The 15,527-nt window shown below is 44.7% G+C and overlaps 1 protein-coding gene across 1 annotated transcript in view; it reads left to right on the top strand.

Annotated features, from left to right (window-relative positions):
• LOC311138210 (uncharacterized protein) overlaps nucleotides 1–15,527 on the top strand; it is a gene marked incomplete at both ends in the record, with an annotated part of 109,141 nt that overhangs the window by 68,174 nt on the left and 25,440 nt on the right. The window contains 2 exons of the mRNA XM_084172882.1: nucleotides 8,177–8,299; nucleotides 10,730–10,855. Coding sequence (XP_084029008.1) covers nucleotides 8,177–8,299; nucleotides 10,730–10,855 — 249 coding nt within the window. The remainder of the gene's footprint in view (nucleotides 1–8,176; nucleotides 8,300–10,729; nucleotides 10,856–15,527) is intronic.

Below are 15,527 nucleotides of genomic sequence, written 5' to 3' on the forward strand. Positions count from 1 at the left end.
GTCTTGTCACTATAAAAAATGACTAAACACTTTCAGTTTGAGAGTTACTAAGTTTGAGAGTTACTTCAGTGCAGCTCTGGAAGAGAGACAGTCAAACTCTGGTTTATGTGAATGGGTCCAATATCTTACATGCAGTACATCGTCCTATATCTGGCTGCATGAGTGAGGTGCATCCTAATTTGTATTCAAACCACACAACTGAGAATCAGCTAGAAATCCATGTAGATTTAATGCTTGATCAAACATGGAGCAATACTAAAGCCAACCCATTTTTCCATGAATAGGGAAAACTGGCCTAATGATTACTGTCCTAATTCTACTGTCCTAATGACTACTATCCTAATGTCTACTGTCCTAATGTCTACTGGCCTAATGTCTACTGTCCTAATGTCTACTGGCCTAATGTCTACTGTCCTAATGTCTACTGTCCTAATTTCTACTGTCCTAATGTCTACTGGCCTAATGACTACTGTCCTAATGACTACTGTCCTAATGTCTACTGTCCTACTGGCTACTGGCCTAATGTCTACTGTCCTAATGTCTACTGGCCTAATGTCTACTGGCCTAATGTCTACTGTCCTAATGTCTACTGTCCTAATGTCTACTGGCCTAATGTCTACTGTCCTAATGTCTACTGTCCTAATGGCTACTGTCCTAATGGCTACTGTCCTAATGTCTACTGTCCTAACTGTCCTAATGTCTACTGTCCTAATGTCTACTGGCCTAATGTCTACTGGCCTAATGTCTACTGTCCTAATGACTACTGTCCTAATGACTACTGTCCTAATGTCTACTGGCCTAATGTCTACTGTCCTAATGTCTACTGTCCTAATGTCTACTGGCCTAATGTCTACTGTCCTAATGTCTACTGTCTTAATGTCTACTGGCCTAATGACTACTGTCCTAATGTCTACTGGCCTAATGTCTGCTGTCCTAATGACGTCTGGCCAAATGGCTGCTGTAAGCCAGTGGTTGCTGAGGCTTTGGCACCATGCTCTGTGGAATCATGTTCTAGACATGGAAACTAGCCTGGAGGGCTTTTACAGTACGCCATGGTCCACAGGGAAACAGCTCCACATCTTTGGAGTGATTTCATTAAAAACAAAACAAAAGCATGCTGCATGGACGGAAAAGAGAGCACCCGTCTGCCTGCCAGCTTTCCTGGATGGAACCGAGCTGAAGTTTGGCAGCAGTTTGGAGCTGAATTGGTGTAATGTGTAGAGGATGTACTCTGTCCCAAAACACCATCGTAAAAGATGTGGGATCTTCATGTCCTGAAGTGACTCCAATGGGAGTGGATGGGTTCATCTATAGACAGAGCTAGAGATGAGGAATACTGGTAGTGTAGGATGTACTGTACACTAACGACTGATATGGTTGCATGCTTCTCTAACCCACTGCACAGTGCACACTATGGCTTGGCTAAGTGTTTCTGATTATACAGTATTTACATCTGTTCTGTTGGGGATACAAGCAGCAAGGCCAAAGAGAAATATACATTGAATCTCCCCCTCCATCGTGTGGGTAACCCCCAGGGGAGGGCTTCTGTTCCCTCCCAGAATCCCAGGCCCACTGTGCTACTGTCACGCCCTGGCTCTGGGGACTCTTATATGTTGAGCCAGGGTGTGGATTTTCTATGTGTTATTTTCTATGTTTTGTTCTAGTTCATGTATTTCTATGTTGGCCAGGGTGGTTCCCAATCAGAGGCAGCTGTTGCTTGTTGTCTCTGATTGGGGACCATACTTAGGCAGCCTGTTTGGCACTGTTTATTGTGGGATCTTGTTCCGTATGGTTTGTTTTGGTGTTTAACCTAGGACTTCACGTATCGTTTGGTTTGTTGTTTTTGTGTTAAGTACGTTAATTAAATAAAATGTACGCTTACCACGCTGCGCCTTGGTCCGTCACTTCCTTGAATGATCGTGACAGAAGATCCCACCAAAATAGGACCAAGCAGCGTGTGCAGGAGCAAACGCCGGGTAAGGAACAGGAGGTTACTCTGGTAGATGTCCTCCTCAGTTGGGGGAGAATCACAGAGGAGGAGGCCGTCCGCTACCGGAGGGCGATGAGGGAGGATGCCCAGGCAGGAGAGGAGAAGCGGCGCCAACCGGGCCGTCGTCGGACAGGCGAGAGGCAACCCCAATAATTTTTTTGGGGGGGGGCACACGGCATGGACGACGGGGATGCTGGAGGCAGCTACAGGATGTATCGGCGGATTAGGAGAGGAGGCCACCAGGTTTGGGGGGCTGGAAGGGAGGTTGGCGGAGCCTAGAGGTAGAGCAGAGCCAACTCCCTGTACTCAGGCTAGGCAGCGTGAGACTGGGCTGGTTCCGAGTTATGCGGAGCTGCGTACTGTGCCGCGAGTGGTCCGGCACAGTCCTGTATGTCCTGTGCTAGCACCACGCACGTGTCGTGCTAAGGTGGGCATGCAGCCAGGACGGAGTGTGCCGGCTCAACGCTCGTGGCCTCCAGGACCCCTCCTCGGTCCCGGATATCCTGCGCCAGTGCCACGTGCTGTAGTGCCAGTACGAGTGCACAGCCCTGTACGTCCTGTGCTGATGCCTCACACAGAGTGTGTAGAAATAGGCATTCAGCCAGGACGGGTTGTGTCAGCTCTTCGCTCCAGACCTCCAGTCCGTCTCCACAGTCCAGTCCGGCCTGTTCCTGCTCCCCGCACCAAGCCAGTGGTGCGCGTCGTCAGCCCGGTCCGGCCCGTTCCTGCTCCCCGCACCAAGCCAGTGGTGCGCGTCGCCAGCCCGGTCCGGTCTGTTCCTGCTCCCCGCACCAAGCCAGTGGTGCGCGTCGCCAGCCCGGTCCGGCCCGTTCCTGCTCCCCGCACCAAGCCAGTGGTGCGCGTCGCCAGCCCGGTCCGGCCTGTTCCTGCTCCCCGCACCAAGACAGTGGTGCACGTCGCCAGCCCGGTCCGGCCTGTTCCTGCTCCCCGCACCAAGCCAGTGGTGCGCGTCGCCAGCCCGGTCCGGCCCGTTCCTGCTCCCCGCACCAAGCCAGTGGTGCGCGTCGCCAGCCCGGTCCGGCCTGTTCCTGCTCCCCGCACCAAGACAGTGGTGCACGTCGCCAGCCCGGTCCGGCCTGTTCCTGCTCCCCGCACCAAGCCAGTGGTGCGCGTCGCCAGCCCGGTCCGGCCCGTTCCTGCTCCCCGCACCAAGCCAGTGGTGCGCGTCGTCAGTCCGGCACGGTCCGTGCCTGTTCCACCGGTGCCTAGTCCGGCACCGGTCAGCTGCTCCACACCGGAGCCGGATCCGCCTCCGAGGCGGAATGCCCACCCGGCCCCTACCCTCTTGTGTTTGGTTGGCGCGGTCGCAGTCCGCGCCTTTGGGGGGGGGGGGGTACTGTCACGCCCTGGCTCTGGGGACTCTTATATGTTGAGCCAGGGTGTGGATTTTCTATGTGTTATTTTCTATGTTTTGTTCTAGTTCATGTATTTCTATGTTGGCCATGGTGGTTCCCAATCAGAGGCAGCTGTTGCTTGTTGTCTCTGATTGGGGACCATACTTAGGCAGCCTGTTTGGCACTGTTTATTGTGGGATCTTGTTCCGTATGGTTTGTTTTGGTGTTAACCTAGGACTTCACGTATCGTTTGGTTTGTTGTTTTTGTGTTAAGTACGTTAATTAAATAAAATGTACGCTTACCACGCTGCGCCTTGGTCCGCTTCTTATAACGATCGTGACAGCTACATTTTGTTCTGGAGGTGGTCACAGGCTGTTAGTGTCCATCAGGCTGCTTTCATGTCAGACATACATTGCTGGGGTGGCGTGTAATGACGGCAATGGAGTTCAGCTGTGCCAGTCCAGATCCTACATAGCGTGCCACCAGCCACCAGGGCTCTTGGAGGGGAGGGGGTTCTCTGGGCTCTCTTCTTCTGGTACTGTGCCTCTGGATCTCATTTCCCCCTCCATGGCTCCAAGTGCATGAAAAGAGAAAGCTTGATCATGTTAGGCACAGTTAAGTCACCACTGAAAAGGGGGATATGCCAGCATGACAGTGTAATGACATTAGCCCACAATGGGTACATTATTGTTCCAACTGAGGAGTATTTTATTGTTACAGGGGTTTTATGTGTGATGAATGTTCATTATTGCTGAATATTACAAAGGAAAAATAGATCATGAAAAATTAGGGATTTGCCTTCAGTAACTCGAGTAGTGCATAACACGACTTCACAATTGCATATTGTTCACTATGCAAAGCACAACACAATGACATAATTAAGTGATAATGCCTGAGAAGCTGGTGTATTGGCACGTGCCAATATGTATCTATGGATGGTACCCAGTCGTTCGTTCTAAATGTTCTATTGCCATACTGGCTGGCAACGTTCTTATCCCTTACTTGCTAGCTAGCCAACTACGGCTAAGTTACAGTCACGTGAAACAGTGCAGCCAGAATAACAACAAAGTAGCTGCATTTGCATTTGTTTAAGCTGTTTTCTAGTGACATTTATTTGGATACAGCCATAATGTTGAGCTAATGATGCGCGATTTCACCTGGCATAGAAAATGTTCTCTTTCGTCAGGACACTGTTGTTCAGAGGAGCTAGCCAACAATACAGCTAACACAATCACTTCAAACTGAAGCTGGAAAGACTGCAAACTAGCTGCACTTCGTTTCGTTTTGCCTGTTTTCTATTGACATTTCTTTGTACAGTTGAAGTCGGAAGTTTACATACACTTAGGTTAGAGTCATTAAAACTTGTTTTTCAACCACTCCACAAATTTCTTGTTAACAAACTATAGTTTTGGCAAGTCGGTTTGGACATCTACTTTGTGCATGACACAAGTAATTTTTCCAACAATTGTTTACAGACAATTTCACTTATAATTCACTGTATCACAATTCCAGTGGGTCAGAAGTTTACATACACTAAGTTGACTGTGCGTTTAAACAGCTTGGAAAATTGCAGAAAATGATGTCATGGCTTTAGAAGCTTCTGATAGGCTAATTGACATCATTTGAGTCAATTGGAGGTGTACCTGTAGATCTATTTCAAGGCCTACCTTCAAACTCAGTGCCTCTTTGCTTGACATCATGGGAAAATCAAAAGAAATCAGCCAAGACCTTAGAAAGAAAATTATGGTTCATTCTTGGGAGCAATTTCCAAATGCCTGAAGGTACCACGTTCATCTGTACAAACAATAGTACGCAAGTATAAACACCATGGGACCACGCAGCCGTCATACCGCTCAGGAAGGAGACGCGTTCTGTCTCCTAGAGATTAACATACTTTGGTGCGAAAAGTGCAAATCAATCCCAGAACAACAGCAAAGGACCTTGTGAAGATGCTGGAGGAAACAGGTATAAAAGTATCTATATCCACAGTAAAACAAGTCTTATATCAACATAACCTGAAAGGCCGCTCAGCAAGGAAGAAGCCACTGCTCCAAAACTGCCATAAAAAAGCCAGACTACGGTTTGCAACTGCACATGGGGACAAAGATTGTACTTTTTGGAGAAATGTCCTCTGGTCTGATGAAACAAAAATAGAACTGTTTGGCCATAATGACCATCGTTATGTTTGGAGGAAAAAGAGGGATGCTTGCAAGGCGAAGAACACCATCCCAACCGTGAAGCACGGGGGTGGCAGCATCATGCCGTGGGGGTGCTTTGCTGCAGGAGGGACTGGTGCACTTCACAAAATAGATGGCATCATGAGGAAGGAAAATTATGTGGATATATTGAAGCAACATCTCAAGACATCAGTCAGGAAGTTAAAGCTTAGTCGCAAATGGGTCTTCCAAATGGACAATGACCCCAAGCATGCTTCCAAAGTTGTGGCAAAATGGCTTAAGGACAACAAAGTCAAGGTATTGGAGTGGCCATCACAAAGCCCTGACCTCAATCCTATAGAAAATGTGTGGACAGAACTGAAAAAGCGTGTGCGAGCAAGGAGGCCTACAAACCTGACTCAGTTACACCAGCTCTGTCAGGAGGAATGGGCCAAAAGTCACCCAACTTATTGTGGGAAGCTTGTGGAAGGCTACCCAAAACGTTTGACCCAAGTTAAACAATTTAAAGGCAATGCTACCAAATACTAATTGAGTGTATGTAAACTTCTGACCCACTGGGAATGTGATGAAATAAATAAAAGCTGAAATAAATCATTCTCTCTACTATTATTCTGACATTTCACATTCTTAAAATAAAGTGGTGATCCTAACTGACCTAAGACAGGGAATTTTTACTAGGATTAAATGTCAGGAATTGTGAAAAACTGAGTTTAAATGTATTTGGCTAAGGTGTATGTAAACTTCCGACTTCAACTGTATATATCCATAGAAATGATGCTGACTCATGATTTCGACTAGCTGAGAAAAGCTGCCTGCCTGTCTGTCTCAGCCTGACTCCCGACCCCTACACGTTCATTACTTTGGGACAGCTGGAGATCGAATTTCAATATTGAAACAATGTTGCAAATGTCAGAGAGACAGACAGCAAGGTTTATACAAATCTCCGCTATTGAAAACCAATTGCTAGTCTGAAAGAAATGGGAGATAATGTCTAGATGCTTTTTACAGTGGAGATCAAGTTTATAAATTGTCTGGCTGGGCTGATGAGACAGTGGATTGCACAGTGAGATGGAACAGAGTAAATAGGCATTTCAACGTCATAACTTTAGCCTGTGGTAATTTGTGGAATAGACACCGGCTGGAATGCAGTTTTAACCAATCAGCATCCAGGATTAGACCCACCCATTGTATAATAAGAACTAAACAATGGGAAGAGGATAATATTATAGAAACTGTCTACTAAGTCTTCCCTATCTTTCCTCTTGTTTTAAAAACACATTTTTTCACGGAGGTTAAGCTGAATTCTTGAAATTGTTTCTTCTTGAAGATAAATGCTCTGTGAGTGGACTTACTGAACTCCTCTGAGCGGCACATAACTCACTCTGCCTCAGTTATTCAAACTGCCCCCAACCATCAGTCATTTTATGGTATGTTACTTATTGTACAGACAGTCAGATTGGCTGGAAACTGTTCACACTCCACTTTTAATGTTTCAATATGCTGACAAAAATACATCATAGTGATTCACAAGCCTAATATAAGGACTGTATGAAACTTCCGACAGACGGAATGTTACCAGTCAAAACAGAACGGTTCACCTCTGATCTCACTGGGGGTCTGTTATGGCTGGCCTACAATTATTTGTTAACCCCTTGCATGAGCTATAAACTGGAAATTAGTTTTTAACATTTTGAAATGACAATGCAGAAAGGACAAGTAGTATTTTATTCCCCTGTTTAGTCTCCCTGATAAAGAACCCCAGCCTTTATTTGTTTATAATCTCAGTGTTTGGTTTGGTGGAATGTCAATATTTTATGTGCTTCGATTTGGGTTTCCATATGCTGCTGTGCCATGCCCCTGAGACTGAGAGAGAGAGTACATGAATTTTAATTTGGATTTAAATGTTCAGTAGTTGTTACCACATGGAGGATTTGTTTGTTTGGGCACTGATGCACTGGCGGAGTACCCTCATCCATCTTACTCCTTCCTCTTGGAGGGTGGCAGGTAACCTAGCGTTAGGCCAGTAACCGAAAGGTCACTGGTTCGAATCCCTGAGCTGACTAGGGGAAAAATCTGTCAATATGCCCTTGAGCAAGGCACTTAACTAGGGCTGGGACAATACCAGCATTGCAATATTTTTTCCATGGCAAACATTTTAACACGAAGCAATGGCTAAACACTTTAATTTATTTTGGTCCTTTAAAAATCTGCTGTATGTAAAATATTGTGTGCTATAGCTTGGGAAATTATTTTTTTTTAACTCTGGATGACAACATAATGATGTTTGTTTCCAACATTAGGGCTGTTTTCCTGAATAAGTTTTATTTCCTTGCCACGATACTAACGAGTATCGAGATAGTGGTATCGTCCCGGCCCTACACTTAACGCTAATTGCTCTTCTAAGTCGCTCTGGATAAGTGAGTCTGCAAAATGACTAAAATATCAAATGAAAAATGTAGGAGCATATCTTTCTCCTAAAGCTGTCTAAATTCCTGTCTCAGCACATGGAAGCTTTCTAGAGCTGATTCTTCAGCGCTACCTTTTAGATAATGAGACAACATTTAGGACAATTGCTATAAATTCCCTTCCTCTCTGTGTGTGTGTGTGTGTGTGTGTGTGTGTGTGTGTGTGTGTGTGATGCGTGGCCCTGCAGATATTGATGAGTGCCAGGTCTATAACGGGGGCTGCCAGCACAGATGCGTGAACACCAGGGGCTCCTACCATTGTGAATGCAACCCAGGCTCTCGACTCCATGTGGATGCACGCACCTGCATTGGTAAGTAACAACAGCAACCAATGGCCAATTAACCTGATAACCCTATTGTTATACAACATCATCATGATATACAAACCACAAACATATTGTGTCATTCTAGTCAGTGGAAGCTTTTGGAAAACCCAGGGCAAGGTAGGAGTTAGTATAGGCCTGAGGAACTACAGTATAGAAAGGTCTCAGTTTAGTTGAAAAGCTAATCCTTCTCTACATTTGATTCTGTCAGTGTGGTATTTAAAGTCTTAGGCAATCTCACAGAGGCTTCTTGCCTAACACAGTGTGGGATCCAGTTACTCTCCAACTCTCCCGTCCGTGTGTTTACGTTGTACCTGTAACTTGTCTCTATCATCGCCAAGATGCACGAATCCGGCTGTTAGTACAGCCCCAAGGCTTTTAAAAACAGCTGTTAGTACAGCCCCAAGGCTTTTAAAAACAGCTGTTAGTACAGCTCCAAGGCTTTTAAAAACAGCTGTTCGCACACCAGTATAAAACTCAATCTCAACGCACACAGCAAGGAATGTACACAGAGCGTCTTTTCTGACATCGAGAATGGAAATGTATGCTGCTTTTCTTAGCTTTGGCACAATGTACAGTGGGGAGAACAAATATTTGATACACTGCCGATTTTGCAGGTTTTCCTACTTACAAAGCATATAGAGGTCTGTAATTTTTATCATAGGTACACTTCAACTGTGAGAGACGGAATCTAAAACAAAAATCCAGAAAATCACATTGTATGATTTTTAAGTAATTAATTTGCATTTTATTGCATGACATAAGTATTTGATACATCAGAAAAGCAGAACTTAATATTTGGTACAGAAACCTTTGTTTGCAATTACAGAGATCATACGTTTCCTGTAGGTCTTGACCAGGTTTGCACACACTGCAGCAGGGATTTTGGCCCACTCCTCCATACAGACCTTCTCCAGATCCTTCAGGTTTCGGGGCTGTCGCTGGGCAATACGGACTTTCAGCTCCCTCCAAAGATTTTCTATTGGGTTCAGGTCTGGAGACTGGCTAGGCCACTCCAGGACCTTGAGATGCTTCTTACGGAGCCACTCCTTAGTTGCCCAGGCTGTGTGTTTCGGGTCGTTGTCATGCTGGAAGACCCAGCCACGACCCATCTTCAATGCTCTTACTGAGGGAAGGAGGTTGTTGGCCAAGATCTCGCGATACATGGCCCCATCCATCCTCCCCTCAATACGGTGCAGTCGTCCTGTCCCCTTTGCAGAAAAGCATCCCCAAAGAATGATGTTTCCACCTCCATGCTTCACGGTTGGGATGGTGTTCTTGGGGTTGTACTCATCCTTCTTCTTCCTCCAAACACGGCGAGTGGAGTTTAGACCAAAAAGCTCTATTTTTGTCTCATCAGACCACATTACCTTCTCCCATTCCTCCTCTGGATCATCCAGAGGGTCATTGGCAAACTTCAGACGGGCCTGGACATGCGCTGGCTTGAGCAGGGGGACCTTGCGTGCGCTGCAGGATTTTAATCCATGACGGCGTAGTGTGTTACTAATGGTTTTCTTTGAGACTGTGGTCCCAACTCTCTTCAGGTCATTGACCAGGTCCTGCCGTATATTTCTGGGCTGATCCCTCACCTTACTCATGATCATTGATGCCCCACGAGGTGAGATCTTGCATGGAGCCCCAGACCGAGGGTGATTGACCGTCATCTTGAACTTCTTCCATTTTCTAATAATTGCGTCAACAGTTGTTGCCTTCTCACCAAGCTGCTTGCCTATTGTCCTGTAGCCCATCCCAGCCTTGTGCAGGTCTACAATGTTATCCCTGATGTCCTTACACAGCTCTCTGGTCTTGGCCATTGTGGAGAGGTTGGAGTCTGTTTGATTGAGTGTGTGGACAGGTGTCTTTTATACAGGTAACGAGTTCAAACAGGTGCAGTTAATACAGGTAATGAGTGGAGAACAGGAGGGCTTCTTAAAGAAAAACTAACAGGTCTGTGAGAGCCGGAATTCTTACTGGTTGGTAGGTGATCAAATACTTATGTCATGCAATAAAATGCAAATTATTTACTTAAAAATCATACAATCTGATTTTCTGGATTTTTGTTTTAGATTCCGTCTCTCACAGTTGAAGTGTACCTATGATAAAAATTACAGACCTCTACATGCTTTGTAAGTAGGAAAACCTGCAAAATCGGCAGTGGATCAAATACTTGTTCTCCCCACTGTATATTATATTAGTATAGGAATGAGAGAGGATGGGAACTGTGCTCTACTCTACTGGGTCAGAGCAGAACAATTCACTGAGGTGTTAAGCACAGTGTTTGTGTTGGTAGCACTTCTTAGCTTGCAGCCTTTCAGAAACAGCAAAGGATGTAGAGTGAAGGGTTACTGTGAAAATGCAATGGATCTTCTCCCTCAATATAAAAAAAATTATTGTATCTGTCTGTCTGTCTGTGTCCAGCTGTCCAATCATGTGGCATCAGTAATGGAGGATGTGAGCATTTCTGTGTACAGCAGTCCCCTACTGCCATCCGCTGCCGCTGTAGAGCCAACTATGTGCTTGCTGAGGACGGAAAGCACTGCAAACGTGAGTATCCCCATCCTCTGGTCTTTCTACACTACTGTGCACCCAACAGCACTCACATACTCACTCACAGATTAATAAATCTATCCAAGCACCTGCCAAATACTGAAATACCCTCCAGGTGAAAATAACATTTCAACCAATTAAAAACAAATAAGTAACAAGCTCCCACATCACATTTAATGCAGTTTCCTTTCACTCTCCCAGTGTACCGTTGGATCTCAGGTCTGACATGGGAAACTGCAGATTAAGTATGTTTAGTAGAAAGACTGCATAGTGGGCAAGTTGACAGGCTGTGATGTCACACATTTTGTTGCAATGTGGTTTTCTCTTTTTCACCACAAATATAGGCTACATTACTGATCGTGACACTGAGTGAAGTGCACACTGTCTTTGGCTGAAGTAACCATGAGTGCAGAGAGAAAGAGCAACTTTCAGTTATGTTGAGTGACGGGCAGCTAAGAGAGACAGCAGCCTGATACAGACATGAAACTAATTGGGACATGTAACTCAGAAAGACATCTAGATAATAATAAATATGTATAACCATGCATGCAGGAGCTTTAAGCTGTAACTATACAATTGCAACATTTCTATGGATGTAATGGATAGACGGAGAGGGGAGAGTGTAGGCATGATACAAGCACGACAGCATTCAGAGAGTTGAGGGATTTGTGAATCCAAGGTGTCCTTTTGAAGGGTTTATCATAACACTATAGATTCATAGCTGCCAATAGTTCATGTCCAACAGGATGTCTGAGGAAGGGTACTAATCAGGAGATGAGACCTTAAATTAGTGTGAATACGACCCTGATTTGAAGGGTTGTTTCCTGTTTTTTTCAACATTAGTTCACATTATTCTCTGGCAACCCAAGACTCAGCCATGGAATTTCTCTCTCTCTCTCTCTCTCTCTCTCTCTCTCTCTCTCTCTCTCTCTCTCTCTCTCTCTCTCTCTCTTCAATTCAATTGACTTTATTGACATGGCAAGTTAAATTACTTACATTATCAAAGTATACATATAACAAAAATGGTGGGACCAACAGCAATAATAATAGTAGTAGTGGAAATGGGATTACCATTAACAGCAACAACAATATTAATGAGAATAACAATACATTAAAGCAATAGTAGTCGACCAGTCTCAACATGACTGAGAAGACACATTACATGGTATGAAAGCCAAAACAAAACAGGAAATATTATTGACATTACATTACACTTTTCACTGGCTGTCCCTCAGGTTGTGGCAGGAGGACACATATTTGGATGCCAAAATTGCATATTTTGGCTTTTCACATAATAAATATTAGATTTTTCTTCCTATTTTATAGTTTCAAATTCTTTGTACTGAATGATAATTTTGGGAAAGAAAGATTCTCTTAGGTCTGAGTATTTGTCACAGCGTAATAGGAAATGCAGCTCTGTCTCTACCTCTCCCCGGGGGAAGAGTGAGCACAGCCTGTCATCTCTGGGCAGCCAGGTTTGCCTGTGACGACCGGTCTCTATAGCCAGACTGCTCACTGAGTCTGTACTAATCATTGTTTTCCTCAGTTTTCTATCAGTCACAGTGGTCAGATAGTCTGCCACCATGTACTGTCTGTTTAGAGCCAAATAGCATTGAAGTTTACTTTGATTTTTTGTGGTGTTTTTCCAATAGGTGATATATTTTTCTTTTTGCTTTGTGATGATTTGGTTGGGCCAGATTTTCTGAGTGCTGTCCTGAGGCTCTATGAGGTTGGTTTTGGTGAGTGAACTGAGCCTCAGTACCAGCTGGCTGAGGGGACTCTTCTCTTGTTTCATCTCTTGACATAGTAGAGCTGTGTGATGGAATGTTTTGCGGTCACTTGTTTTTAGATGGTTGTAAAATTTGATGGCTCTTTTTTTCTATTCGAATAAGGAGGGGGTATTGGCCCAATTCTGCTCTACATGCGTTATTTTGAGTTTTTCTTTGCACTTGCAATACAGTCTTGCAAAACTCTGCATGCAGTATTTCGATTGGATGTTTGTCCCATTTGGTAAATTCAGTATTAGAGAGCGGACCCCATACTTCGCTGCCATATAGAGCAATTGGTTCTATAACTGATTGGAACATTTTGAGCCAGATTCTAATTGGAATTTTGATTTTAATATTCCTTTTAATGGCATAGAATGCTCTTCTTTCTTTGTCTCTCAGCTCATTCACAGCCATGTGAAAGCTACCTGTGTTGCTGATATTTAATCCTAGATACGTGTAATTTTTGGTGTGTTCTAATAGAACTGTGTCCAAATAGAATGTATATTTGTCATCCTGATTTCCAGACCTTTTTTGGAATATCATTATATTCGTTTTTTTAGATTAACGGTCAGAGCCCAGGTCTGACAGAACCTGTGCAGATGATCTAGATGCTGCTGTAACCCCTCCTTAGTGGGAGACAGTAGCACCAGGTCATCTGCGTACAGCAGACACTTGATTTCAGTGTTGTGTAGGGTGAGACCAGGTGCTGCCGATTCTTCTAATGTTTTTGCCAATTCATTAATAGTGTTGGACTTATTGGGCAGCCCTGTTTCACTCCACGTCCCTGAGAGAAGAAGTCTGTTTGTTTGTTGCCGATTTTAACCGCACATTTGTTTTTAGTGTACATTGATTTAATAACATAATATGTTTTCCCTCCAATACCACTTTCTATTGTTGATGTTCAGAATGGCGCCGGAGAAGATGGCTGCCGTTTTACAGCCCTCTAACCAATTGTACTATTATGTGTGTTTTTCCGCGTTATTTGTAATTTATTCTGTAAATAATGTTTCTGCCATCGTCTCTTATAACCAAAAAGAGCTTCTGGATATCAGGACAGCGATTACTCACCTCGTATTGGACGAAGATTGTTTCTTCAACAAGTCGGTCGCGAAGGATATCCTACAGACACCCGACAAGGCCCAAATCCCTGTCATTCGCATGAGAAAGAGACAGAGATATCGTGGACGTAGGTCGGGGTGCCTTGTAAGGATCCGACGGCGAGCGAGTAAACTGCCTCTTCCATCAATCCTATTAGCCAATGTTCAATCATTTGAGAATAAATTAGATAACCTAAGATTACGGTTAACCTACCAACGGGACATTAAAAACTGTAATATCTTATGTTTCACCGAGTCGTGGCTGAACGACGACATGGACAACATACAGCTAGCGGGCTATACGCTACATCGGCAGGATAGAACGGCTGACTCCGGTAAGACAAGGGGTGGCGGTCTGTGTATATTTGTAAACAACGGCTGGTGCACAAAATCAGATACTAAGTAAGTCTCAAGGTTTTGCTCGCCTGAGGTAGAGTATCTTATGATAAGTTGTAGACCACACTATTTACCAAGAGAGTTTTCATCTATATTTTTCATAGCTGTCTATTTACCACCACAAACCAATGCTGGCATTAAGATTGCACTGAATGAGCTGTATAAGGCCATAAGTGAACAGGAAAATGCTCATCTAGAGGCAGCGCTCCTAGTGGCCGGGGACTTTAATGCAGGGAAACTTAAATCCGTTCTACCTAATTTCTACCAGCATGTTCAATGTGCAACCAGAGGAAAAAAAACTCTAGACCACCTTTACTCCACACACAGAGACAGATACAAAGCTCTCCCTCGCCCTCCATTTGGCAAATCTGACCATAACTCTATCCTCCTGATTCCTGCTTATAAGCAAAAACTAAAGCAGGAAGCACCAGTGGTCAGATGGCGCAGATGCTAAGCTACAGGACTGTTTTGCTAGCACAGACTGGAACATGTTCCGGGATTCTTCAGATAGCATTGAGGAGTACACCACATCAGTCACTGGCTTCATCAATAAGTGCATCGATGACGTCGTCCCCACAGTGACCGTACGTACATACCCCAACCAAAAGCCATGGATTACAGGCAACATCCGCACTGAGCTAAAGTGTAGAGCTGCCGCTTTCAAGGAGCGGGACTCTAACCCGGACGCTTATAAGAAATCCCACTATGCCCTCCGACGAACCATCAAACAGGCAAAGAGTCAATACAGGACTAAGATTTAATCGTACTACACCGGTTCTGACGCTCGTCGGATGTGGCAGGGCTTGAAAACTATTACAGACTACAAAGGGAAGCACAGCCGCGAGCTGCCCAGTGACACAAGACTTCCAGACGAGCTAAACCACTTCTATGCTCGCTTCGAGGCAAGCAACACTGAAGCATGCATGAGAGCACCAGCTGTTCCGGATGACTATGTGATCACGCTCTCTGTAGCCAATGTGAGTAAGACTTTTAAGCAGGTCAACATTCACAAGGCCGCAGGGCCAGACGGATTACCAGGATGTGTACTCCGAGCATGTGCTGACCAACTGGCAAGTGTCTTCACTGACATTTTCAACATGTCCCTGACTGAGTCTGTAATACCAACATGTTGGGATAACCACATTGTAAAGTGGTTATCCCACTGCCTATAAGGTGAATGCACCAATTTGTAAGTCGCTCTGGATAAGAGCGTCTGCTAAATGACGTAAATGTAAATGTAAATGTGAGTAGGAGGAGAGGAGATAGCAAAGAGAGCCAGTGACTATTAGAACAGACCAGATGTAGTAGTATCGTAGTAAAGAGAACCAGATGTAGAAGTATCGTAGTAAAGAGAACCAGATGTAGTAGTATCGTAGTAAAGAGAACCAGATGTAGTAGTAGATGCCC

The sequence above is a fragment of the Coregonus lavaretus genome (assembly GCF_964263955.1).
Source record: "Coregonus lavaretus genome assembly, chromosome: 12".
Taxonomy (NCBI): Eukaryota; Metazoa; Chordata; class Actinopteri; order Salmoniformes; family Salmonidae; genus Coregonus; species Coregonus lavaretus.